This window comes from Phoenix dactylifera, unplaced genomic scaffold (genome assembly GCF_009389715.1).
Source record: "Phoenix dactylifera cultivar Barhee BC4 unplaced genomic scaffold, palm_55x_up_171113_PBpolish2nd_filt_p 000268F, whole genome shotgun sequence".
Lineage (NCBI taxonomy): Eukaryota > Viridiplantae > Streptophyta > Magnoliopsida > Arecales > Arecaceae > Phoenix > Phoenix dactylifera.
The window spans coordinates 655,707-682,776 of NW_024067756.1; the positions used below are offsets into that span (position 1 = coordinate 655,707).

Here is a 27,070-nt window from a genome sequence, read left to right on the forward strand (position 1 = left end):
CAGCTCTCTTAATAGTTCTTTTTCAACTTATATTTATGGTCAATCTAAATGTAGCTTGCAAATCTTTTTGATAGATTAGCTCCAATCAAGGTCTGCCTACCAACCGTACCACCTTGTATTGACCATACCATACTGTATTGGTAAGGTACTAGTATAGTGCTCAGCAAGGTCCGCCGTACCGGTACCGATCGGCGTACCGGTGGCCGGCCGGACCGGTACGGTACCGGTCCGGTACGTACCGGCTGGTACCGGTTCCGTACCGGCCGGTACGCGGTAGTTTCAAAAACCACAGCGCGCGGCGCTGTGGTTCTATAAAAAAAAAAATCGTACCGGTGCGAACCGGCCGGTTCGCACCGGTACGAGGCCGGTACCGGCCGGTACGGGCTCCGAACCGGCCGGTTCGGATAAAAAACCGGAAAATACCGGTTTTTTATCCGTTCCGGTACCGGTCCACGACCGGACCGGTACGTACCGGCCCGTACCGGCCGGTACGGGCCGGTACGGCATTCCATGGTGCTCAGTTTCGGTTCCATATAAAAGCCAAATCAGTCCGTACTAGTCCGAACCAAGTGAAACCACCCCGTACCAATCCATACAAACCCGTACCACACGGTACTGAACCATACCACCTAGTTTCGGACAGTACCATGGTATGGAGTGCATACCATATCATACCAACCGTACCATACCAAACAAGTGGCATACCAATATTGTTTCAAATACCAAGTTTGCAGACCTTGGCTCCACTATAGTACATAAACTACCAAGCATTGGTTTTATAGGATAAGGTACCAATATTGTTCTGAACACCAAGTTTGCAGACCTTGGCTCCACTATAGTACTACCAAGCATTGGTTTAATAGGATAATGAACACAGAACAATCAATTTTCAACTCAAGATTCGCTTTTGACATTAATGGAAGAAAATGTCAAATTTATAACCAGGAAGTGATCATATATGTATACACTTGTGTCAGGGAGGGATGATGGATAAACAAAAAATTTGTTAGAACACAGAATTATAATCTAAAACAAATTTTATAAGTGTTTCCAACATGTCTTTGATTTATCATCACCATGGGTTCCTCATCTAATATTAAATTGTAGCAAAGAGCAGGAAACACTTAAAGAAGTGTAGTCTAGTTATTCCTTGACTTGATTACTGATATGGTATTAGTGAGGGCATTGATTTTAGTGGACCTCAATGCTATATAAATGACCATTCCCTAGCATAAGAAATATGCATGACAGCATTTTTGTAAATTGTGTGTTAAATCTCAACTGGAGATCTAGGACTTGAATTGATATCATTTTATTGTTTCCTCCTAAATCATTATCAATGTTTTATATGTATCTTTTGAAAAAGGTACACCTTATTATTCATTTGTTCAACAAGCATGTAGTCAGATATCACATTCCCACAGCTTGGGAGCTCACAGTTTCATGTTCTATTTCATTCCCCGATGGAGATTCTTTTCCCCTTTTCCATGCTTTGATACCAAGTAGCAATGCAGTAGAAATTAATTAAGAAAAAAAAGGATTACAGATGAAAGGACAAAACAGCTACTCTGGTTCATCATATAAAAACAAGCCAACAATCCAGAAAAGTAATAGAAATTCAGATCAAACTACAAGCTGCTTCCATATCAAATATTAAATAATCACCAATATAAAAGCTCCCTATTTGATAGAACTTGATAAGAAACTGCATCATAGGAGAACAGGAATGCAACGATAAACATTTACTAGCCTGGATCAAGTGGAAAAAAGAGACCATAGGGCTTCAAATACTCATTAAGTTCAATCCATCCAATCCCTGGTTCAACAACTACATCCATGTCCTCAACATGCAATGACTTGACTTTCTGCAGTAGACAAGATCAAAAGGTTATCATTAGATAGAAAAGCAATTTTCTTGGTAGAGGACAAGAGGTACTTAGTTTGACAAAAAGTGAATAACTGGCTAGCATAAAGGCAAAAAGATGGGGAAAGCACATGGGCACGGTCAAACCAAAAGAACAAATAATTATATATATCAAAAAGAGAAATCATATTGAGTCACAAATTCCAGGAAAACACCACCTATGCAGATGCACTTCTAGAAGCTCTACAAATATTAGAAATCCATCTATAGAGCTAGGTTTCATAAATATGCCACAGCTAAATTCAGCAGCCAGCGATGTCCAAACACTCATCAAGAAAGTATAGTCTCCTAGGAATTTTCTTTACATGCACCTTAAAATGTTTCCAAATTTTTAAATTTCAATGAATTATGATTCTCGATAATTTTTTTCAAGCCCATGAAATACGAATGCAAGGTTTACTACAAGGACCAGGACAACAATAACCTTACCGGTACCTTACTGATATGGTACAGTACAATATTGAGACACAGTATACCTATTGGCACACATAGCAAAAGGCATATAATGCGCACCCATATGGTACCATATCTAGAAGTGTTTGGTACCAGCATGGTAACTTACTGATAGACTAGGTTACATGCAAGACACACCGGCTTGACCCATGACTGAGGAAATAGGACTCATGATTGAGGAAACAGGACACTACAAATTTCCTTACATCTGACAAGGTTCATCCAAAATCTACATTTCAAGACAGGGAAAATCACTTGATTGAAGAGTAAGATGTATTCCCGTAATCAAAATTTTTTCTTCGGTATTGGAACCTCCATATTAGTACACTTCTACACTTTTATTATTCTTATATATTCAATGATTCCTAAAAATTCCATGCAATACTGTACTCAAAATGCCAGGTGAATTTTCAAGAATAATAGTTTTACTTGATAGGCATAGTTAGAGTAAGCACGATATATTAAGTGTAGTAACAAGATCAATGCATTATGAACACTAGAATGCAATACCAAATCCACCCTCTCCCTGAAAATATATTGTCTTAATTTTCTTTATTTTAGTACAAAATATTCCATTAAAGTTCAAATGGTAGGAACTTCGCATCAACCAGCCCTTTCTTTTAGTTCACGAAAAGCAAATGATATGTCTACGAATATGCAAGCTTCGCCATCTCGATACCAGATTCCGTACTGGTGCCACACTAGCACTGTGTCGGTATGGTACAATACGGAGTCTTTCTGGCGTACTGAGGGTCGGTATACCTTCCGTACCGAATCAGTATGGTACGTCCCATACTGCTCGGTTCTAGCCGGTACAACAAACTATGAGAATATGTTTATAGTATCTAACCAGTATATTTCCTGACATCAACCTCTGTATAAGCAAAGGAACTACAACTAGTAAGAAATGTACTTTCAGGAGCAGTTAAGAAAACAATTTGGCAATTCCTTAAATCATACCAAACATTTGTCTGCCAAACAATTCAAATGGCTGATTATAAATTTTGAGAACATCAGATTAATCCTACGATTAGGTAATAACAATACTCAAGAAGTTTAAATTCACCAAAATCCTTAAGCAAGAAAAATCTACTGCAATATGATTCCATCTTCAAAAACCATCATAGTTGTGTGGAGCAAAGCTTTAAGTCACAATCAGAATTGCTCTATGTCAGGCATGTTGGCTTGTACAGGTGATTTATGGAGTCCTAAGTTGAACAGAGGAACCGTATCCCCTCCGTACCGAGCCATCCTGGTTGGTATCAAACTATCAATTGCTATTGATTGGTAACAAGAGGGGTGGGGATCAAAACCAGCTGTACAGACCAATATCTACCGAGATAGGCAACAAAGGCACCCACCCCCTCTCCCTTTTTTGTTGTTGGCATTCAAATAAGGATAGGAAGAAAGGGGAAGGGAGAAAGAGAGGGGAAAGGGGGAGAAAATTCGAAAATTTAAAAAAAATGAAGCACAGGAAAACATCAAACCCTCATATAACCTTGACTTATGACCTAGACAAACATAAAAAAAAAAACATCAATTGCTAAGGCGAACAGAGGAACCCTATCCCCTCTGATCCTGGTTGGCATCAAACTATCAATTGCTATTGACTGGTAACAAGAGGAATGGGGATCAAAACCAGCAGTATGCACCAATATCTACCGAGATAGGCAACAAAGGCACCCACCCCCTCTCCCTTTTTTGTTGTTGGCATTCAAACAAGGATAGGAAGAAAGGGGAAGGGAGAAAGAGAGGGGAAAAGGGGAGAAAATTTGAAAATTAAAAAAAAATGAAGCATAGGAAAAACATCAAAACCTCATATAGCCTTGACTTATGACCTAGACAAACATAAAAAAAAAAAAACTAAGCAATGATAAAGAACATCAAAAGGAAGAAAAATAAAATGTATTGGTGTCCCAGTGCATGCATCAGGATATAAATGCATACAAAGTGCCAGTACCCTACCATCCCAATATCAAACCGACCCAATCCCCAATTTTTACAAGCACCAAGACAGGGACTTTGATGTAGACAACATTAAGATGCCTAGATAAGCTGTTTTGATGATAAACAATTAATGGTAAACGGTAGCAAGAGGTTCGCATGAGAGAGTGAAATGTTTCAGATCAAGGAAACTTTGGCTCGTGTGAATATAAAAATGTTGAGATACTGGAAATTACATTTGATAATGATTCTACTATCCTAATTTTAAGGAATTCAATGGTCTGAAAGCTCCAGATATTTCACGGGTATTTTATCCAGATATTTCACTGTCTAATTTTTCTCTACAGCTGCTGCCTCTCTTCAAAAATCAGTTGCATGGGTATTTTATCCATGGAATAGTTTGTGCAGGCATCCAAACAGGCCCTAAATTGCTTAGGAGGCCAAGGATCCTTCATCTTGTAGCAACATAAGTATTCCCCATTATAGAGCATTGAAACTTAGAAACCTCTTCCATTATCCATATCAACATTTTCCTACAGACCAAGGCTTTTCAAAAAAGCATCCAGTACTAAATAACATAAGGTCAACTAGATGAGGACATCCAAATGGATCATGCTTTTGGTGTTATACCAACTCTAGTAAGATCATCCTAATAAATATTAATTGTTTATATTTACGAAAATAAAATGAATTTCAAAGATTACCAATTTGGCAACCGAAAGTATAATATTTTGCAATATGTGAGATAAGATCAACTAGTATGCAAAAGTGAAGCCACAAATTGACCTGTTACGGGGGGTTCCCCGAATTTAGTCCCACATCGGCTAATCAGCGGGAAGGTCTGTGCCATATAATGGGGGGCTCAATCACCCTTCCCTTAGGAGGCGCCTTTTGTGGGGCAAAACCGTGAGGCGCCGTGAGGAGGGCTCCGGGTACGCTCGACCCCCAAATCGGACCCAAAGCGGACAATACCTTCTGAGGGACACTCTCTCTTCCCCTGCTCGGCTGGTGTGTGGGCTCTGCTGGTGACGGGGTGCAAATCCCGCATCAGATGGCGCTAGAAGGAGGGCCTCGGCCCTCCGCCTATCCAGCAAAGGAGCCGACCCGGGCACAGGACCTCCCCGCTGGGGGGGCTGTGTTACGGGGGGTTCCCCGAATTTAGTCCCACATCGGCTAATCAGCGGGAAGGTCTGTGCCATATAATGGGGGGCTCAATCACCCTTCCCTTAGGAGGCGCCTTTTGTGGGGCAAAACCGTGAGGCGCCGTGAGGAGGGCTCCGGGTACGCTCGACCCCCAAATCGGACCCAAAGCGGACAATACCTTCTGAGGGACACTCTCTCTTCCCCTGCTCGGCTGGTGTGTGGGCTCTGCTGGTGACGGGGTGCAAATCCCGCATTATGACCCAACCCACGTAAAAGGAAAAAAACACAGAAATTGGGATACCTTTGTGTTGCTGGAGGTCCAAACCGAGAACGATTGGCACTGCGGTGTGAACGGGGTTCCGTCTGAGTTGTCTTGGTTGGTGTTGGTTGCGCTCCACCTTCCGCCAAGAAACCTGCAAACAAGCCTTGCACCACCACCAGGGTGGTGATGGCCCTCCGACGGTCAAGTCAGAGGAGATTGGAGGAGGAGAGGTGATAATCGCAAGTAAGAGAGTGCTCTGGGAGATATTGCTCACCTCCCCTCCTTTCTCCCCCCAGCCGCATATATACCTGGCTGGGGGGGTCTCTCAGGGGGGTTCGTTATCGTGGGGCACGATGGTGTGGCCACTGACATGGCCGTTACAGGGCGTCGTGGAGCAGCACCGGGTACGGCCACGTCAGGGCATAGTGGGGCTCCGCTTTGTACGGCTGATGCAGGAGATCGTGGAGCAGCATCGGATACAGCCGTTGCAGGGAGTAGTGGAGCAGGAGGCCGCGGCGTGCCTCTGGGGAATAGCCTGTCGTTATCAAGAGATCTCCGACTCGGGGTCGGAGCACTGGATCAAGGGGCAGCCGACTCGGGGTCGGGCTGCGGAGCCGAGGATATCCGACTCGGGGTCGGATTGCTGGATCAAAGGGCAGCCGACTCGGGGTCGGGCTGCGGAGCCGAGGACGTCCGACTCGGGGTCGGAGCGCTGGATCAAAGGGCAGCCGACTCGGGGTCGGGCTGCGGAGCCGAGGATGTCCGACTCGGGGTCGGATTGCTGGATCAAAGGGCAGCCGTAGTCTTCCTGGGCGCGCGTGCCGGTCACGTGGGGCTGGCGGCTTATTTCCCCCGTAACAGTAGCCCCCCACTTCCGAGCCTGGAACCAGAAGGAGAACAGGTGAAGGGAGTGATGTTTCGGGATTGCCGCCGTTCCTCGGAGAAGCGCGCGCGCTTCGAGCTCCCCGCCCTTTTTATGGCGTATGGCGGTTATTGCCGACCTGGCAGTCTGAGGATTTCGGCGGACATCCTTCCTTAATGGTGTCGATTCGCCTTTGGGGCGCGAGCGACCCTTCGGCAGCCAGGCGTCCTCTGGCGTCATCGAGGCGTCACTTGCCTTTCCGCCTATTTAATCGGGGGCCTTTCCCCGTCCGTCTTCTTCTTTACAGATATTTTCAAGTTTCCCCTTTGCGCAGCTGTTGCTGCCGTCGGACTGTTCACTTGTTTCTCCTTTGGCGCTCTCGGAGCCGTTCTTACCTCTTTTCCGGTGAGTTTTCCCCATTCTTCTACTTAGGGCTCTCCATACTTTCCCCTCTTATACTAGTGTACTCCAGTCGCTCCGGTCTTTCCCCCCTTCCTGTCCCCGTCCTGACCGTAGGTTTATTGGCCATTAGGAATGGGCGAAGTGAGAGCAGACCAAATTAAGTCGGAGCTGGTCGCCACAGACTTAGACAGACTCGTGGCTCGGTACCACCTTCCCGAGGCCTGCAACGCCACGCTCCCGGGGCCTGAGGAGAGGATGTCCCATCCTCCTCCAGGGAAGATCGCCATCAATGAGGGCATTCTCCAGGCCGGGTTCCGCTTTCCCCCTTCGGACTTGGTCATGCAGGTGCTACGGGGTTTAAGAGTGGCACCGACGCAACTGGTGCCGAACTCGTGGCGGGCCCTGATGGTCTTCCAGGTTCTCTGCCGTATGCACGAGATCCCCGCCACCCTGAATGTTTTTTGGGAGTTCTACAGCCTGAGCGGCCACCCCCAGGACAAAGGGTGGTGGTGCTTCGCAGCGCGGCGAGGATGCGGCCTTGTCAAGGAGGCTCCTACCTCCATTCACAAATGGAAGGAGCGCTTCTTTTTTGTTGATGCAGATCCCTCTTGGGAAATCAGGGCGACCTGGGAGACCCCGATGAAGTCTCCGATCGGCCTATCGAGACTGTCAAGGGAGGAGTCCGATGGCTTGGCCGCCTTGAAGGGGTTGGTTGCCGAGGGCCAGCTCCCCCCGGTGGCCCGCCTTATTTCCGAGGATACTTTGGTGAATGTCGGTCTGAGCTCGGTCCCCACCGACCGTGAGTCCGCCACCGATTCTTTCTTGACTTTTTCCCTTCTTTCGTCCCGTTCTTTCCTTTGGTTTCTCCGTCTCCGACTATCCCGTCCTTTTTGCAGAGATCGACGACGTCATGCGGTCGGTGAAGACAAAGGCTGTTGGTAGGGCGTCCCTGCTGGAAGCAGCCCAGAGGAGGAAACGAGCTCTTCCGAGCGGGGCCCCACCGGCGAAGAAGTCCCGTAAGGAGGTGCCTCCGACGCCGACCGACGAGTCCGGGCCCACCGATCAGGGAGACGTCGTGGGCACGGACCGGCAGCTGACGCTGTATCAGCCCTCCGGTGGTAAGATTGCCGCTACTCCGGAGGTATCATCCGAGCCTGCCCGAGACGGACGGGTCGGACGTGATCGGTCCCCGACCCGGCCTTCGACTCGGTCGGCTCCTGATGACTCGAGGAGGGACGCGCCGAGGCCCCGACCGAGCGGGACCCTATCAATTCCTGGGGTGACCCCCGCCCCGAGCGCGATCGGCCGGACTCTTCCCCAGGCGATGGATAGGGGTAAGGCTGCAGAACCACCGTCCGGCTCTGGGGAGAAATCGGGGTCTGCCTTCACTACCGATGGCGCCCGAAATCTCATCGAAACAGTGCTGCTGGAGAAGGACCGTCGGCGGATCCGGGAGTTGGAGGTCTCTGACGTTGGGGCTGCCAGCTGTGTCTGTCTCATGTCGGTGAGTGTTCTTCTGGCCGCTTTTCACCATTTATTGGCTCTGTTGTTCTCCGCCTGACTCCCTTATTTTTTCTATTTCTTAGCTCGCCCAGTACATGATCCGTCTGGAGGAGTGCTACAAGGAACAGGCGGGGCTTCTGGCGAAGGCCGAGGACCGGCTGAAAGCAGTGGAAAAGGGAGGCCAGGCTGTGGCAGGCAGGACGACCGGGGACTTCGAGGCGAGGCTCCGGGAGGCCGAAGAGCGGGCACTCGGCTTTGCTGCCCTCGAGAAGCAACTGTTGGAGGCTCAGGAGCAGCTCAAGGTTGCCTCGGGTCTCGAGGGCGAGGTCAAGAAGGCGGATGAGCGGGCCGAGAAGCAGTCCCGGAAAGCTGCCGACTACCGGGAGAGGTGGGAGAAGGCCCAGCGGTCAGCCGACAACGCCCGCAACCGAATCCGGTCTCTTGAAGCTAAGCTGGGCGAATTGGAGTCGGCCTTGGAGAAGTCCCGTGCGAGCGATCAGGAGCTTCATTCGCGCCTGACGGAGGCTGAGGCTGCTCGCATTGCTGCCGAAGCGAAGCACAAGGAGGCTCGGGCTGAGCTGCTGAGGGTCTCCACCGAGGCGGAAGGCCGGATTGTGGCGAAGGTCTTGGAGGCGAAAGCCCAGATTATGGAGCGGGCAGAGGCGGCGCTGGCCGAGAGGAGTGCGGAAATCGGGGCGTCAGGCGGTAGAGGCTTATCGCCAGTCCGCCGAGTTCGCTCATGATATGTCGGAGGCAGTACAGACCTATCGTCAGTCCGACGAGTTTGTCCGTGACGCGTCGGACGCGGGGGCCGAAGCCTTTATCTTAGGCTTCGAGGAGGGCCTGGCAAGGGTGTCGGCTAAGTACCCCGAAGTTGACCTGAGCGAGATTTCCCTTCTCGACTCCTCTCCGGCGCCATTGCCTGCTGGTTCTCCTGCTGCTTCCCTACCTCCTGCGGACGAGCCCGACGTTCCCGACCCGGGAGTTCCTCCAAGCTGACCTCTTGTACCTTTCGTTGTCTTCTCTTTTTTTTTTATACCGGCGTTTTGCCAAATTGTATGGGCCTCGGCCCTGAAACAATGAAAATTAATGCAAGTTGAATGTTTCTTCATCTCGCCTTCGTCCTTCTTTTTCTTTTAACTCTCGGTAGCGTCTTGCTGACTCCTGGCTCCCGAAATTCTTCCGGCGCTAGGCCAGGCATCCGAGGGTTAGGCCTCAGGAAACTCTTCCGGCGCTAAGCCAGGCATCCGAGGGTTGGGCCTCAGGAAATTCTTCCGGCGCTAAGCCAGGCATCCGAGGGTTGGGCCTCAGGAAACTCTTCCGGCGCTAAGCCAGGCATCCGAGGGTTGGGCCTCAGGAAATTCTTCCGGCGCTAAGCCAGGCATCCGAGGGTTAGGCCTCAGGAAACTCTTCCGGCGCTAAGCCAGGCATCCGAGGGTTAGGCCTCAGGAAACTCTTCCGGCGCTAAGCCAGGCATCCGAGGGTTAGGCCCCAGGAAATTCTTCCGGCGCTAAGCCAGGCATCCGAGGGTTAGGCCCCAGGAAACTCTTCCGGCGCTAAGCCAGGCATCCGAGGGTTAGGCCTCAGGAAACTCTTCCGGCGCTAAGCCAGGCATCCGAGGGTTAGGCCTCAGGAATTCTTCCGGCGCTAAGCCAGGCATCCGAGGGTTAGGCTCCAGAAAATTCTTCCGGCGCTAAGCCAGGCATCCGAGGGTTAGGCCCCAGGAAACTCTTCCGGCGCTAAGCCAAGCATCCGAGGGTTAGGCCTCAGGAAATTCTTCCCGTTGGTCGACCAAGGCTGGCGCATGCTGAGGCAACCGGTCGGGGCTTCAGGCTAGTCTGCTCCCGGGATGGTCATCGGGTTAGCCTGGCATCCGAGGGCCGAGCCTCGGGACCTTCCACTCGTTGGTCGGCCAAGGCTGGCGCAAGCCGAGGCGACCGGTCGGGGCTTCCGGCTAGTCTGCTCCCGGGATGATCATCGGGCTAGCCAGGCATCCGAGGGCCGTCAAGCCTCAGGAAATTCCGCTCGTTGGTCGGCCAAGGCTGGCGCAAGCCGAGGCGACCGGTCGGGGCTTCAGGCTAGTCTGCTCCCGGGATGATCGTCGGGTTAGCCTGGCATCCGAGGGTTGTCAAGCCTCAGGAAATTCCGCTCGTTGGTCGGCCAAGGCTGGCGCAAGCCGATGCGACCGGTCGGGGCTTCAGGCTAGTCTGCTCCCGGGATGATCGTCGGGTTAGCCTGGCATCCGAGGGTTGTCAAGCCTCAGGAAATTCCGCTCGTTGGTCGGCCAAGGCTGGCGCAAGCCGAGGCGACCGGTCGGGGCTTCAGGCTAGTCTGCTCCCGGGATGGTCATCGGGTTAGCCTGGCATCCGAGGGCCGAGCCTCGGGACCTTCCACTCGTTGGTCGGCCAAGGCTGGCGCAAGCCGAGGCGACCGGTCGGGGCTTCAGGCTAGTCTGCTCCCGGGATGATCGTCGGGTTAGCCTGGCATCCGAGGGCTTCCGAGGGCCGTCAAGCCTCAGGATAATTTTCGCTCGTTGGTCGGCCAAGGCTGGCGCAAGCCGAGCGACCGGGTCGGGGCTTCAGGCTAGTCTGCTCCCGGGATGATCGTCGGGTTAGCCTGGCATCCGAGGGTTGTCAAGCCTCAGGAAATTCCGCTCGTTGGTCGGCCAAGGCTGGCGCAAGCCGAGGCGACCGGTCGGGGCTTCAGGCTAGTCTGCTCCCGGGATGATCGTCGGGTTAGCCTGGCATCCGAGGTTGTCAAGCCTCAGAAAATTCCGCTCGGTGGTCGGCCAAGGCTGGCGCAAGCCGAGGCGACCGGTCGGGGCTTCAGGCTAGTCTGCTCCCGGGAATGATCGTCGGGTTAGCCTGGCATCCGAGGGCCGAGCCTCGGGACCTTCCACTCGTTGGTCTTCCAAGGCTGGCGCAAGCCGAGGCGACCGGTCGGGGCTTCAGGCTAGTCTGCTCCCGGATGATCGTCGGGTTAGCCTGGCATCCGAGGGCCGAGCCTCGGGACATTCCGCTCGTTGGTCGGCCAAGGCTGGCGCGAGCCGAGGCGACCGGTCGGGGCTTCCGGCTAGTCTGCTCCCGGGATGATCATCGGGCTAGCCAGGCATCCGAGGGCCGAGCCTCGGGAAATTCCGCTCGCTGGTCGTGCGCTTGTCGCTCGCTGCCCGACGGGGTTTCTCCGTGGCCAGCCGCGATCATGTTTCTCCTTTTCTCTAAGCGTTGCCTGGGGAAACACGAGAAGGGCATTAAACGCTAATTAATGCGTTACCTGGGAAATCGGATCGCCAGCTGCTGCTTGCGAGGAGTGTTAGTTGAGCGGCCGCGATACGCGGGTTCTTCGAGGAGGATACGGCCTGGGCGCGAGCGGAGATATGTGGACCTAGGGGTACATGACACCCGGATTGTCCTGCACAAAGAATGCGGTTTAAGGAGAATGACGCTTAGGAAATCGCGGGGAGATACGCCTCGGGAGCCGGAACGGCTCCGGTTTCAATGCGCCTGCATTTATTGGAGCCACCCGCATCGGAACGACCAGGGGGCCGCAGTTTGGCTATAAATACAGGTGCAGGTACGATGGAGTTTGCCAAGCCGGAGCTGTTCAGGTTGCCATGGATCGCGGACCTCCTCCTTGGCATATGACTGAGAGACTCCTGTTGAAGGAAAGGGAAGGCGCTCCCCTTGCGACTTCAGCCAACTAGCCGTTTCATCTGGGATCAACAAGGAGGGTCTTCCCGGCGGAACTCCGCTCTAGGCGTTTCATCCGGGATCACATCTCCCCTCCTTGAAGTTCAGCCTCCCGATTGAGCTCTGCACCAGACGCTCAGTCCGGGACCGCGCCTCCATATGCTCTTCCCCCTCGAATTCCTTCTCTTTCCTACCACTGGGGAGGATGGGAATATCCTTTGGAGGCGGCGTTCCCCTGGGGGCAGCGGGAGCTTCTTCTGCGGCGGCTCCTCGTCTTTTTGGTGAGGTGCTGGATGGCGCCTCCGGTTAGAAGCACCCACTTCCGGTGGGATTGCAGCTGCTTTGGGTTGAGGGTTTGGGATCCTCGGTCCTCAGCTCCACGGATTCTCCACCTCTTCTTTGCTTTCTTTACTCCCTAATTCCCCTCTGGGAATTCCTTGTAATCACACGAGCACGCCATTGTAACCAGAAATTATTGAAATGAAAAGTGTTGCACCTTTTCAAATTGTCTTTCTGGCCTTGTTGTTCTACTGGTAATACATCCGCAGGTTAGCGGAATTCCAGCCCCTTGGAATTTCTCGGCCATCTAGGGCTTCCAACTGGTAGGAGCCAGGTCGGTTTACCCAACGAACTTTATACGGGCCTTCCCAATTCGGCGCTAGCTTCCCACCTTCCGTAGGTTGAGATGCCTTAGCTCGCCTCAGCACCAGATCTCCAATTCTGAAAAGCTTCGGTCGGACTTTGGAGTTGTAATATCGGGCCACCCTCCGCTGATACATTGCCATCCGAACCTGCGCCATTTTCCTTGCTTCTTCCAAGAGATCCAGGTTCCCTCGGAGTTGCTCCGAGTTGGCCTCGGGTCGGTGTGCGGCTACCCGAGGTGAGGGAAGTCCGAGCTCTACGGGGACAACGGCTTCCGTGCCATAGGTTAGGCTGAAAGGCGTCTCCCCGGTTGGAGTCCGATGCGTGGTCCGATACGCCCAAAGGACATTCTCGAGTTCCTCGACCCAAGCTTGCCCCGTCCGTCCGATCCGCACTTTGATACCTTGGAGGATTGTCCGATTTGTGACCTCGGCCTCGCCGTTGGTTTGGGGATGCGACACGGACGTGAACCGATGTTCGATCCCGAACTCCTCGCAGAAGTCTCGGAAATGCTTGTTATCAAACTGTCGACCGTTATCCGAGATGAGGACCCGAGGTACCCCAAATCGGACAATGATGTTCTTCTTTACGAACTTCCGGACTTGCGCCTCCGTGATGGTGGCCAGTGGCTCTGCCTCCACCCACTTGGTGAAGTAGTCGATGGCGACAATCAAAAATTTCCTCTGGGCCGAAGCGATGGGGAATGGTCCGAGGATATCCATTCCCCACTGTGCAAAGGGCCAGGGGGCGGTGATTGGCGCCAAGGGAACAGAGGGGACTCTCTGGATGTTGGCGTGGCGCTGGCAGGCGTCGCATTTCCGTACGTGATCCTTTGAGTCTTCCAATAAGGTCGGCCAATAGTAGCCTTGCCTCATGATCTTATGTGCCAGGGACCTAGCCCCCAGGTGCGATCCGCAGATGCCTTCGTGGACTTCGCTGAGGGCGTAAGCCGCTTCCGAAGGGCGGAGGCACCTTAAGAGGGGGGCGGTGAACGAGGTCCGATACAGCCTCCCTTCGTAGAGTACGTAGTGGGCGGACTTCATAACAAGTCGCCGAGCTTGATCTTCATCTTCGGGGAGGATCCCTTCGGCGAGGTAAGCTACAAGCGGGTCCATCCAAGATGGTTCCGGATCAATTGCCATTACCGCTTCAGCCTCGCCGATGCTCGGGGCATCTAGGGTCTCCAGGTATATCGCCCTTGACAAGTTGTGTGCCTCAGCGCCCACCAAGCGGGACAACCTGTCGGCCCTAGCATTTTCGCTCCTTGGGACCTGCTGAATGTCAATACTGCCGAGGTCGGGAATGAGTGCTTGCACCTTCCGGACGTAGCTCTGCATGGTCGGGCTCCGTGCCTCGAACTCTCCTCGAACCTGCCCGACCACCAGCTGGGAGTCGGTGAAGACCTTCAGACGCCGGATGCCGAGCTCCTTGGCGAGTTTGAGTCCCGTGACTAGGGCCTCGTACTCCGCCTCATTGTTGGTCACTGGAAATCCGAACCTCAAGGCATACTCGGCTATCACTCCATCGGGATTGGTAAGGACCAGCCCAGCCCCTCCACCTTCAGGGTTCGACGACCCGTCAATGTGGAGCGTCCAGATCGGGAGATCGAGGCTGGGTGTTTCCGGCGGCCTAGGTTCCGCCTCCTGCACAGTGCACTCAGCGAGAAAGTCCGCGAGCACCTGGGCCTTGATGGCGGGCCGGGGCTGGTAGCGGATGTCGAACTCACCAAGTTCTACTGCCCACTTCACCAGCCGTCCCGCATTCTCAGGATTGCTGAGGATCTGCCGCAGTGGTTGATCGGTCAAAAGGGTGACAGAATGAGCCTGGAAATAGGGGCGAAGCCTCCTGGTCGCAGTCAGCAGCGCGAAGGCGATCTTTTCAGCCTTCGTGTACCGCGTCTCGGCATCCCGGAGGACTCGACTGGTGTAGTACACGGGCTTCTGAAGTTTTGCCTCTTCCCGAACCAGTACTGCGCTGACTGCGGTTGGGGAGACCGCCAGGTAAAGGTAGAGCATCTCCCCCTCTTGCGGCTTGGACAGCAGGGGAGGAGACGCCATGTACTCCTTGAGCTGGTCGAACGCCACTTGACATTCAGCCGTCCAGAGGAAGTCTTTCGGGCGCTTCAACACCTTGAAGAACGGTTGGCAGCGTTCGGCCGATTTTGCCACAAATCGTCCGAGCGCGGCGACCCTCCCAGCGAGCTCCTGAACCTCCTTCACTTTGGTCGGAGGGGACATATCTTGGATAGCCTTGATTTTGTCCGGGTTGGCCTCGATCCCCCGCTGGTTGACAATGAAGCCGAGGAACCTCCCGGCCGAAGCACCAAAGGCGCACTTCGCTGGGTTTAGCTTCATACGAAACTTCCGCAAGGTGGCGAAGGTCTCCTCCAGATCCGCAATGTGCTGATCCGCATGGCGGCTCTTTACCAGCATATCGTCCACGTACACCTCCATGTTCCGGCCGATCTGCTCCTTGAAGATTTTATTGACGAGGCGCTGGTAAGTAGCGCCAGCGTTCTTCAGACCGAAGGGCATTACCTTGTAACAGTACAGCCCCCTGTCTGTTATGAAGGCCGTTTTCTCCTCGTCCTGTGGAGCCATCATTATTTGGTTGTAGCCGGAGAAGGCGTCCATGAAAGACAGCAGCTGATATCCGGAAGTCGCGTCGACCAGTTGGTCTATTCGCGGAAGCGGAAAGCTATCCTTGGGGCACGCCTTGTTCAGGTCGGTGTAGTCGACGCACATCCTCCACTTCCCGCTCGCCTTCCGGACAAGTACGACGTTTGCCAGCCACTCGGGGTAGCTCACTTCCCTTATGAAACCTGCCTCCAAGAGTTTGTCTACCTCCTGGTCGACCACCCGGATCCGATCCGGGGCACAGTGTCTCTTCTTTTGCTTTACTGGTCGGTGGGTCGGGTCGACGTTGAGGGCGTGAGAAATGACCTCCGGGTCGATCCCAGGTACATCGGCCGCCGACCAGGCAAACACATCAGCATTGGCTCGGAGGAATTCCACTAATCGGAGCCGAGCTTCCAAGTCGAGGTTGGCACCGACCCGGACCGTGCGGTCCGGGCGGCCTTCTTCGAGGGGAACTTCGATTACGCCCTCGGCCGGCTCCCCGTGCCGCAAGGCCACTTCGTCTCTGGCGTCAAGGGACTCGACGCTTAGGGCCTCTATGGGCTTCTTCCCTTTGAGAGTTGCTAGGAAACACTGCCGTGCGGTTGGTTGGTCACCTCGGACCTCTCCAATCCCGGCCGCCGTGGGGAACCGCATGAGCAAATGGTAGGTAGAAACCACCGCGCGAAGGGCGTTCAGTCCGGGTCGTCCGAGGATAGCGTTGTAGGCCGAGGGGACACGGACGACCAAGAACCCGAGTCGCACCGTGGCTTCTGCGGGTGCAACGCCCGCAGTCACAGGCAGCTCAATGACACCTTCGGCCGAGATAGCGTCTCCAGTGAATCCTATGAGGGGGGTGGATGTTTTGTGCAACAATTGTCGGGACAAGCTCATCTTTTGGAAGGCCTCGTAACACAAAATATCAGCTGAGCTTCCACTATCCACAAGAACACGCCTTACATCATAGTTCGCCATAGTGAGAGAGATCACCATGGCGTCATCGTGGGGAGTCTGAACCCCCTTTACATCTTCATCACAAAAAGTGATTACATTTCCGACCCGCTGCCTCTTCGCGACGGCCACTCCTGATGCTTCCGCCGAGCCCCCTGCGTTCCTCACGGGCCGAGAGCAGCCCCCAGTGATGGTGTGGATCACTCCCGCAACGGGTCGATTCTGCTCCCGAGGCTCCTGAGGGGCCGGGTCGACCGGACGCGGGTCTGCCGGGGGACGTCGGTCGTTTACATATCGACCGAGACGCCCTCGGCGAATGAGAGCCTCGATCTCGTCCCGAAGCTGGAAGCAGTCTTCGGTATCGTGGCCGTGGTCTCGGTGGTACTCACAGTACGCCCGAGAAGGCCTCCTCCCAGGGATCTTCTTCATCTGCCTCGGGACCGGGAGGTCCTCCCGCCCCTTGACCTCCATGAGGATCTGGGCCCGGGGGGCCAGGAGTGGGGTGTACCGGTTGAAGCGTCGGTGCGGAGAACGAGGGCGTGTGGCGCCGTGGTTCCTTGCTGGTGACGGGCTTCTGCGCCGGCGTTGAGGCGTCGGGCTCCTCCTCTGGGGTGCCTCTTTTCGCCTTTTCTTCCCGGGCTTTAGAGGGGCCTCGGCGGCCTCCTTGTTCCGGTGGGAGGCTGCCTCCTCGGCGTCTGCATACTGGTTTGCCCGAGATAACAGCTCCGGGAAGCTCCGCGGCAGGCGTTTGTCCAGGGAGAAGGTGAGTCTGCCCTTCCGGAAGCCACGCTTCAGGGCTGAGAGAGCCACTTCCTGGCTCAGGTTCCGGACCTCCAGTGTAGCCTTGTTGAAGCGGGTGAGATAATCCCGCAGGCTTTCTCCCTCGTTTTGCCGGACATCAAAGAGGGAGTCGGAGACCAGTCGCCGCCTGCTACTGACGGCGAAATGGCTGATGAAGAAGCGGGTGAACTGGTCGAAGGACTGGATGGAGTTAGCCTCCAGGCCGGCGAACCATGCCCTTGCCGGGCCACGGAGGGTCGCCGGGAAGGCCTTGCAGAGGAGCGGATCCGATGCTCCATGGAGGAGCATAAGAGTCCTGAAACTCTCCACGTGGTCCCGCGGGTCCGCCGCCCCGTCGTAGGGTTCGATCGCCGGCATTTTGAACCCCGGCGGGTTCGGGGTCCGCAGGATCCTCGAGGCAAGCGCCGGCTGGGAGGAGATCTCCAAGTCAGCGAAGGGATCTTTGGAGTGGCCCTTCAGGACCTGGAGTTGTCTGTGGAGATCGTCCACCCGCCGGTCCAGGGAGCGCGACCGGTGGGTGGGGGACAAGGAGCGGCGCGAGGGGGACCGACTGGAGTGCGGGCCCCTCGAGGACTGGGGTGTCTGAGAACGCGCCCGGGTCCGCCTCTCGTACCCCGCACAGCTCCGATGAGAAGGTCCTGGCAGAATGGACCGCACTCGAGAATCCTCCTCGCGCCGGCGCTCCTCTCCATGGGAGAGGAAGGAGCGCGGGTTGTGAGGAAGAGGCGAGTGCTCGGGGGGCAGCGGCTCCTGAGCCCGTTGCGGCACCCGAGAGATCACGCCCTGCAGATTCTGCACTGCCTCCGCGAGGGTGCGAACCTGCTGGGCTAGCTGGTCGAACTGGGCAGCTTCGACCGTCTGAATGGGAGAAGGGGCGGTGGAGTGCTGCTGAGAGTGCGTTGGGGACGCAGCAGCCTCCCGGCCGGAGGCGCGAGAGGCTCCGCGACCGGAAGCATTGGAAGCTCCACGACCACCTCGCCGTGCCATTATGATCGTTCTAAGATTCGGGCCCTTCCTCTAGCGCCAACTGTTGCTGGTGGTCCAAACCGAGAACGATTGGCACTGCGGTGTGAACGGGGTTCCGTCTGAGTTGTCTTGGTTGGTGTTGGTTGCGCTCCACCTTCCGCCAAGAAACCTGCAAACAAGCCTTGCACCACCACCAGGGTGGTGATGGCCCTCCGACGGTCAAGTCAGAGGAGATTGGAGGAGGAGGAGAGGTGATAATCGCAAGTAAGAGAGTGCTCTGGGAGATATTGCTCACCTCCCCCCCTTTCTCCCCCCAGCCGCATATATACCTGGCTGGGGGGGTCTCTCAGGGGGGTTCGTTATCGTGGGGCACGATGGTGTGGCCACTGACATGGCCGTTACAGGGCGTCGTGGAGCAGCACCGGGTACGGCCACGTCAGGGCATAGTGGGGCTCCGCTTTGTACGGCTGATGCAGGAGATCGTGGAGCAGCATCGGATACAGCCGTTGCAGGGAGTAGTGGAGCAGGAGGCCGCGGCGTGCCTCTGGGGAATAGCCTGTCGTTATCAAGAGATCTCCGACTCGGGGTCGGAGCACTGGATCAAGGGGCAGCCGACTCGGGGTCGGGCTGCGGAGCCGAGGATATCCGACTCGGGGTCGGATTGCTGGATCAAAGGGCAGCCGACTCGGGGTCGGGCTGCGGAGCCGAGGACGTCCGACTCGGGGTCGGAGCGCTGGATCAAAGGGCAGCCGACTCGGGGTCGGGCTGCGGAGCCGAGGATGTCCGACTCGGGGTCGGATTGCTGGATCAAAGGGCAGCCGTAGTCTTCCTGGGCGCGCGTGCCGGTCACGTGGGGCATGGCGGCTTATTTCCCCCGTAACACTTTGCTTAAGACTTTTTTTTGGAGCCAAAAGCCCTATAAACAGAGTTGTCCACTAAAATTCATATTTTTCTTGACAAACTAAAAGATCTCCTACTTACTTTGTTGCAGGCCATCTCTAAGATAATCTACATACTTACCATTGATGCATACATAAGCAAAGAGGAAATTTAGGTTTTACATCCCCTATCTACAAGGATATCTTCTGTATTTCCAATCTCTCTACCAACTTAGCAACTACTGTCGTTAGATAAACTAACATGGATGAACATCCATCTCTTTCTTTAACATAATAAAAATATATGAAGGCATTCAACTTAGTGATACTTCTACACCCTAGTGAAATAATATTCCGCAAGTGTTAACATAACAATGTGATAATCATATAAATAAAATAAGCAATGATATGGCAACAAGACAGACAGTTATTTTGATAACTCATAAATTATAATTAGGATATGAAATAGACACTATGAGCTCAATGCATACTTTCATTAATGACATGTCAATACAAACACCTCCATGAGGAGCTAAAGTGTGGCCCTCAATTGACGTAGCTCCACCATATGGTACAATAGGAACCTGCTTCCAAAGCAAAATTACCATATAAGCATTCATTAGAAGCCAAACATGACCAAATATACAGAACAGGAATAAGGGTGTGAATCATGAGAATTTAACTGAACTTTTCGTACAAACTGAATCAGCATATAGATATTAGACGAGCACCATTTAAACTCAAAAGCCTGGTTACTTAAAAAGAAGTTTTATTAAAGAAGCAATACCTTGTATTTGTTACAAGATGTGACAATCTTCTGTACGTCATCATGTGACCTGTAATTACAAGAAATTGAATATTTTTTACTCAAACAAGAGCAAAATTAGATTGAAGTTCTGCTTAGATTTCAGGAGATACTGAAAACCTTTTACTGTAATCGGAGGTAAATTGGAGGATTTGTTCACAGTAGGTACTCAATTCTGATCATATCGTGTACCACCATATAAGATGTTTGAGAAATTTCCAAAATTTGGAAGAACTAAAGTGTATTATGTTCTTTTAGCGCATGCATAACTAGAATATTCAAGCAAGCAAAGGTGTAAGTCATAAAAACTTTAAATCAACCATCATGAAAAAGTGAAGAACATCGCGTCTTTCTTTCAGCAAAAGAGAAATAAGCATTTTCTTGTGATACATGAAACTAGTGTGCAGTAAATCTTGCAAAGAAAAGATTTTTTTTAACCAATCTAAAGACAATTTTTAGAATGTAAAATTGACAGAAAACAATCTTCCAGCTATGTAGAACTTTACATACATTCCAACAAAAAAATAAAAGACACCAGATGCTCCAACTTGAAGGAATGTTTAAACTGAGTAAATATATTAGCATTCTAAAACTTGTGCAAATTCTATCAAGGTCTAATATACATGTGCCATTTGTATGTAACAAATATCCCAAGTTAAATAGAGGAGAATTCACGACCCTTTTCAATTCTTCCTTTTCCTTTTGTATCATCCTACTTCCGTTCAATCCCATAAACTTTCATAGCATGAAGCTTCCAAGTTTTGAAAGGCCATATTCAAGCAACAGGATAGGTTTACCATGGCAAAAAATTTGGTTATGTGGAATAGCAACACTTTTTTATGCTTTGAATGCAGAACTCAGAAAGCCATATTCAACTTCGCCCACATAGCAGTGGGACAACCGTCAGCCACCCCCTTTTGATACCACCATCATTTAACCATATCAACCTTAGCTTGAAATTTAAAGAAACCACAAAACATCTCGAAACCAATGATGACTCAACCAAGTTGAACTAAATTAATAAAAATACTTATTTTTAAGGGAAAAGATATAGTAAGACCGTCCAACTTTTCTCGAGAAACTAAGGTCTGCCATACTGCCATGTACCATCCGATACGGAGCGTACCGTACCGAAAGAAAATCAGTACAAAACACACATTCAAGTTGGTAAGAGCCTCGTACCCAGGGTCTGCTGAACCGACCTGTACCGGTCGGTTCAGCCCGAACCGGACCGGTACCGACTGGAACCGGTCCGGTTCCAGTGTGTAAATCGGTTCCGACCCAATATGGGTCGGAACCGAATGTTTCGAGCACCATACCGGTGCGAACCGAGCTGGTTCGCACCGGTACATGCTCGAACCGGTGCGAACCGCTCGGTTCGCACCGGTACCGGTTCGGTGCTGGAAATGAGGTGCCAGCGCTGTGGCACTATGATAGTGCCACAGCGCTGGCCAGAGGCACTTTCAAAGTGCCGTTTTGTGCGGCACTTTGAGCTTTCAAAGTGCCGTTTTGTGCGGCACTTTGAAAGCGGCGCTTTTAAATTGCCGCTTTGTGCGGCAATGCGACCGAAAGTGCCGCTTTGTGCGGCACTTCACGCGGCACTTCGAAAGTGCCGCGCTGTGGCTCACAGTGGCACTTTTCAAAGTGCCACAGTGACCCAACGGTTGGCTATAAAAGCCGACCGAATGCTGAAGGCTGAAGCCAAATCCATCAGCTTAAGTGAAGGAAAGGCAAAGAGAAAGGAGGAGGAAAAGAAGAGAAAGGCAAAGACAAAGGCATGAAAAAAAATTAGAAAGGTCGGAGAGCGTCGTTTTTCTTGAAGAAAAATCCAGCAAAAACAAAATAAGGTAAAATTCCCCTACATTGTTTTTTTAATATTTCATTTAAATTGCTTAAAAAAATTAAGTCAAAAATTGCCAAAAATTAGGAAATGATTCAATGATTCCATTTCGTTTTGAAATTTTTATATGTTGTTGATATATAATTTAATTTAATTGCCAAAAATTAGGAAATGATTCAATGATTCAATGACATTAACTGTTTTTTTACAGAATTTATATAATTTATAATTTAATTAATAAATTTAAAAATTAATTTTTAATTACAAAAAAATAAAAATTGAAAAAAATTAATGTGGTCGTAGGAATGGAGCCATCAAGGAGAGGGCAACCCCAAGAGCATAATATTGGCTGGGAGCATGGGAAGATGCTCGGTGAACGTCACCAGTTTCAGTGCAATTATTGTTACAAGTGCTTCAAAGAAGGAGGAGTAACCAGATTAAAGCAGCACTTAGCCGGTAATTCTCGTGAGATATCTGCATGCTCGGAGTGCCCACCGACCATCCGTCAGCTGATGAGGAAAAACCTCACTGAGATCAAAGCAGCCAAGGAGAGGGCTGCCAAGCAGAAAGCGGAGGTGGAACGCCAAGCTGCAGAAGCACCTTCCTATCACTTGATGGAGTCACGGGAGGTCGAGGGTCCAGATGAGGAGGAGGCACAGATCCAGGCTGCCATGCGGGCGAGTCTGGATGATCGATGGCAGCAGAAGGAGTTGGCGAGGCATCGGGCTCGATTTGGGCCCTCGTTTTTTGAGTCGAGCGCCGGTTCTGGTGGAAGCAGACAAGATCCAGAGTTTCAAAGGACAACATCTGTCAGGAAGGGCGAGGGCAGAGGACGTAGCCGGATTGCATCTATCCTGGGTGGTTTTGGTAGCCGAAAGAAGTCTTCCGGAGGGATTCCACCAGGTGCGTCAATCCATGATGTAGATCCGCATGCCTTTCCCAGAAGAGATTCGAAGCAGCAAAGAGTAGACACAATGTGGAAGAAGGAGAAGAAGGATATGTGGCGAGCTATTGGATCCTGGTTCCACTTCAGCCACATTCCAGCAAATGCTGCAGACAATACATACTACAAGTCTGCCATTTCTGCCATACAGACTGCCGGTCCCGGTGTTGATCCTCTAGGTCCGAGGGACATCTACGGTGAGCTTCTTGACAACAATAAGGAGGAGCTAGAGAATTGGATTGGTTCATATAAAAGCAAGTGGCCCACATATGGGCTCACTCTGATGTGTGATGGTTGGACCGATCCGACAAAGCGGGCCATCATCAACTTTCTGACATACTGTGATACGAAGACCTTCTTCCACAAGTCAGTTGATGCTTCGGATAAGGTGCACAACGCCTCATACATCCTCAGACTTATGGAGGAGGTGATTGATCAGATTGGAGAGGAGAATATCGTGCAGGTCGTCACTGATAACGGACCGCAATATAAGTTGGCCGGGCAGGTCTTGATGGAGCGGCGACCACAAATTTTCTGGACCCCATGTGCTGCACATTGCATCGACCTCATCCTGATGGATATTGGAAAGATCCGTAGGGTGCAACATACGGTGGAGATAGCCCAACGCATCACCAGGTATATTTATAGCCATACTTGGGTTCTTTCATTAATGAGAAGGTATGCAGGGGAAGAAATTCTTAGACCAGGAGTCACACGGTTTGCTACGAATTACATTGCACTTGATAGCCTTATCGAGAAGAAAGGAGCCCTACGTCAGATGTTTGTTAGTCCCGAGTGGCAGGAAAGTAGATATGCCCAGGCCGGCACTGAAGGAAGCAGGATGGAAGACTTGGTAAGCAGGCAGTCATTCTGGCAGCGGGCCAATGCGATAGTCAAGGCCATGGAATGCCGTACCGGCCCGTACCGGCCGGTACGGGCCGGTACGTACCGGTCCGGACCTAGACCGGTACCGGAACGGATAAAAAACCGGTATTTCCCGGTTTTTTATCCGAACCGGCCGGTACGGGTGCGTACCGGCCGGTTCGGGCCCGTACCGGCCGGTTCGGAGCCCGTACCGGCCGGTACGGGCCTCGTACCGGTGCGAACCGGCCGGTTCGCACCGGTACGATTTTTTTTTTTTTTAGAACCACAGCGCCGCGCGCTGTGGTTTTTGAAACCACCGGTACCGGCCGGTACGGACCGGACCGGACCGGTACCGTACCGGTCCGGCAGGCCACCGGTACGCCGACCGGTACCGGTACGGCGGACCTTGGTCAAGGCTATCAAACCATTATATGAAGTGCTGCGGGCCGTGGATAGCGAGAGGTATCCCCAGATGGGCTTTTTGTATCACATGATGGAGAATGCAAAGGCTCAGATCATGGAGGCAGATGTAGCCCATGCCCAGGAGTACATCGACATCATTGAGCGGCGGTGGGGAGCCCAAATGGGTAGGGAATTGCATCTAGTAGGTAAGCGATAATATTGATAATTATATTGATTGATATATTTGTATAGTTATACTAAGATGGTGTCATCTATGTACAGCATACTATCTGAATCCCCGGTTTCAGTACGAGAGTGGAATTGGTATGGATGATGAACTTCTTCATGCTCTGCGTAATGTTATTTATAAGATGGAGCCTGATCCAGAAGTCGCCGCGTTATGTATAGAAGAGGTAACTATGATTTAGTAACATATGTAAATATATCAGATCTTATATTATTGACATACTACAACAAGCTTCTTTCCACAGACCAAATTATTTAGAGAGGGTAGCCACAGCTTTGGACAGCGACCAGCTGTCGTGAGCAAGACAACTATGAATCCAGGTACAATACAAATCTGCAAGACATTTTTGCATCTGAATTATCTTCAACTATGAGGCCATCATATATATAAAATGTAATTATTTTCAATATTTTTGCAGCTGAATGGTGGATTCATTTTGGCGGATCCGCAAAAAATCTTAAGCGGATAGCTATCCGGATTCTCTCCCAAACGGTCTCCTCGACTGGCTGTGAGCGCAACTGGTCCACCTTCGGCCTCATCCACAGCAAACAAAGGAACCGTTTGACACAAAAGCGCCTCAACGACTTAGTTTATGTGCACTACAATCTACGGTTGAGGCTAAAATGCATTCAAGAGGAAGTGGAGCTCAAGTATGCAGATCCCATCTATAGGACTTTTACAGATGATGATGATAATCCTATGCTCGACTGGCTTGCGGCCCAGCAGCAGGAGCCCGAGCTTGATGAGCCGGGATCGCCTCGACGACCAGCCAGTATCATAGCCACCAAGGCTATGGTCGATCCACAGCAATGGGCTGAGCGCAACATTCCACGCACTCCTACAGCTGATATGAGTGGCTAGAGGGGAGCCAGTCACCGCATGACTGGTCCGATGCTCCCGTTATGATCCTCTCATGCGAGGACGAGGACGAGGACGCTCTACTACCCAGTCGACTCGATCAGGAGGGGGTCAATCCCAACAAACAAGAAAAGGAAAGGAAAGGGCCCCAATGGAGAGTGTCGAGGAGACTTGGACCAGCAGCGATGAAGATTCTGGTGGTGATGGATCTACTAGCCATGGAGGAAGTGGAGGACAGTATGGTACTAGTTATGAGACACAGCCGGAAGGAGATTTTCGATACACCGGTGAGTCTCAGTTTACACATGCTACACAAGATACGGACCACGGTAGGCCGTCTGATATAGGCCGGTCAGATACCATTGCATATCGAAGAAGAGCTCCTCGAGGTCGTTCAAGAGGCCAGGATGCAGCTGCAGATGACCTTCCATATGGAGTCGAATCCATTGATGTATCAAGTTCCGAGTCTTCCTATTATCCGCGGCCTCAGCCAGCCTATGGATATGGTGCATCAGAGTCATCTTCCGGTAGCTACTATCCTGTGCAGCCCAGAGGATCTTACGGATCGGATTTTAGTGCCGGCATATTCGGATGGGCCCCTTATCAAGACACCTCTCAGAGCCAGAGCTTCAGCGAGAGATCCGAGAGTTCTTATGATCCAACGCGCATTCCTCGAGGATTGAGCATACAAGACTACAATGCCGCTTGGTTAGAGGGATGGGTTGATCTGCCTCCATATTATGCTGATGATCCAGATATTGACGAGAAGCATCGCCATTCGACCCGATTTTAGATATTCGAGAGTGATTTAAACGTATGTAATTGATTGTATCTTAATTTGAAAATTTTTTATGTTCTTCATCTCATTATTTGAATCATTTGGAAGTAATAAGTTGCATCATCTAGTTTTAACCTTAAACCTAAACATAAAAACATCCAAAAAACTTCAAAAAAAAAAAAAACGACGATGGGGTCGCTAAATGTACCCTATCGGTACGGTATCGGTTCGGCTCGGTTCGGCAACGGTACCGTACCGATACCGGAGCCGACCGGTACGTCGGTACGATCGGTACCGCGAACCTTGCTCGTACCACTCATACCGAGATGTACCACTCTATACTGAAGCGTACCGACCTATACCATGGCGTACTAAGATACATACTGGTTCGTACCGAGGCATATCAAGATGAAAATTGAGAAAATAGGTAAGAGCTATTCCGAAGCAGAGGTATACCAAACCAATAAGGTACCAATATGGTATCCGGTACCGAGATTGTGAACCTTGCAAGAAACGCTTTGCTCCCAAAATTTAAATTTTTTTCAATTAGCCCCTTGACAATTTTAAAATTTTGGGAGTAAGATGTTTCTTGAGTTAAGTTGGTGGGATCTTACTGTATTTTTCACAAATTATTAACAGAAAAAACTTTCATCAACATAATCACTAAATTCTTGAATGCAAGATTTTCTGTACCAATACCGACGCCTGTAAAAATCAGGTACTGATATGGTACCATACTGACACTCGGTATGGTCAAGCATACCAATTCTGAATCGGCTTACATTTTTTTTGTTTTCCAAACTCTTTGATATTTAATGATGTTTGAAGAAGTTTTTGAGTGATTTGAACATTAATTTTGATGTTTTTTAGGTGTTTTGATGCTCTTTAATGTTCATTTCTTTTTTCATGCTTCTTGTTTACAAAATGACCATAATTTTAATGGTAAAAGCAGTTAAAGAAAATAAATCATTATATTCATAACGAAAATCAATAAAATATAGAATACAAAGTCAATTTAAATACATATCAATATTTAAAATTTTGTGAAGTGGCGATGTCTCTCATAGATGTTGGGATTGTCTTCATATGCAATGGGCTCAACCCAATGCTTTATCCACATGGTCGCCTGCTCCTATAAGCTCATCGGACTGCCATAGGGTACATAGCTAAGATAGTCCCTATCCGTGTTGCAGATGGTGTCGCTTTAGGAGTTGTCTACTCGATACAGTGATTGTGGAGCGACACATCTGAATATGCCGGCATGAATTTCCGACCTGTAAAGTGCTCCAAGCTCATTT

The 27,070-nt window shown here is 51.2% G+C and overlaps 2 protein-coding genes across 3 annotated transcripts in view; one reads left to right on the forward strand and one right to left on the reverse strand.

Moving 5' to 3' along the window:
- Window positions 1–27,070, reverse strand: part of LOC103722587 (D-lactate dehydrogenase [cytochrome], mitochondrial) — a 94,003-nt gene that overhangs the window by 62,206 nt on the left and 4,727 nt on the right. The window contains exons 4-6 of one of the 2 annotated variants that reach the window (XM_039117740.1): window positions 19,823–19,871; window positions 19,527–19,619; window positions 1,775–1,865 (exon numbers count right to left, since the gene is read on the reverse strand). In XM_039117740.1, coding sequence (XP_038973668.1) covers window positions 1,775–1,865; window positions 19,527–19,619; window positions 19,823–19,871 — 233 coding nt within the window. Of the gene's footprint in view, window positions 1–1,750; window positions 1,866–19,526; window positions 19,620–19,822; window positions 19,872–27,070 lie in introns of both variants that reach the window. The other variant, XM_039117739.1, reaches the window with a different exon arrangement.
- On the forward strand, window positions 23,903–25,106 carry LOC120105372. The gene is made up of 3 exons (XM_039117741.1): window positions 23,903–24,302; window positions 24,381–24,456; window positions 24,555–25,106. Exons 1-3 carry the CDS (start codon window positions 24,216–24,218, stop codon window positions 24,995–24,997), a joined length of 606 nt encoding a protein of 201 aa, XP_038973669.1. The 5' UTR covers window positions 23,903–24,215; the 3' UTR covers window positions 24,998–25,106.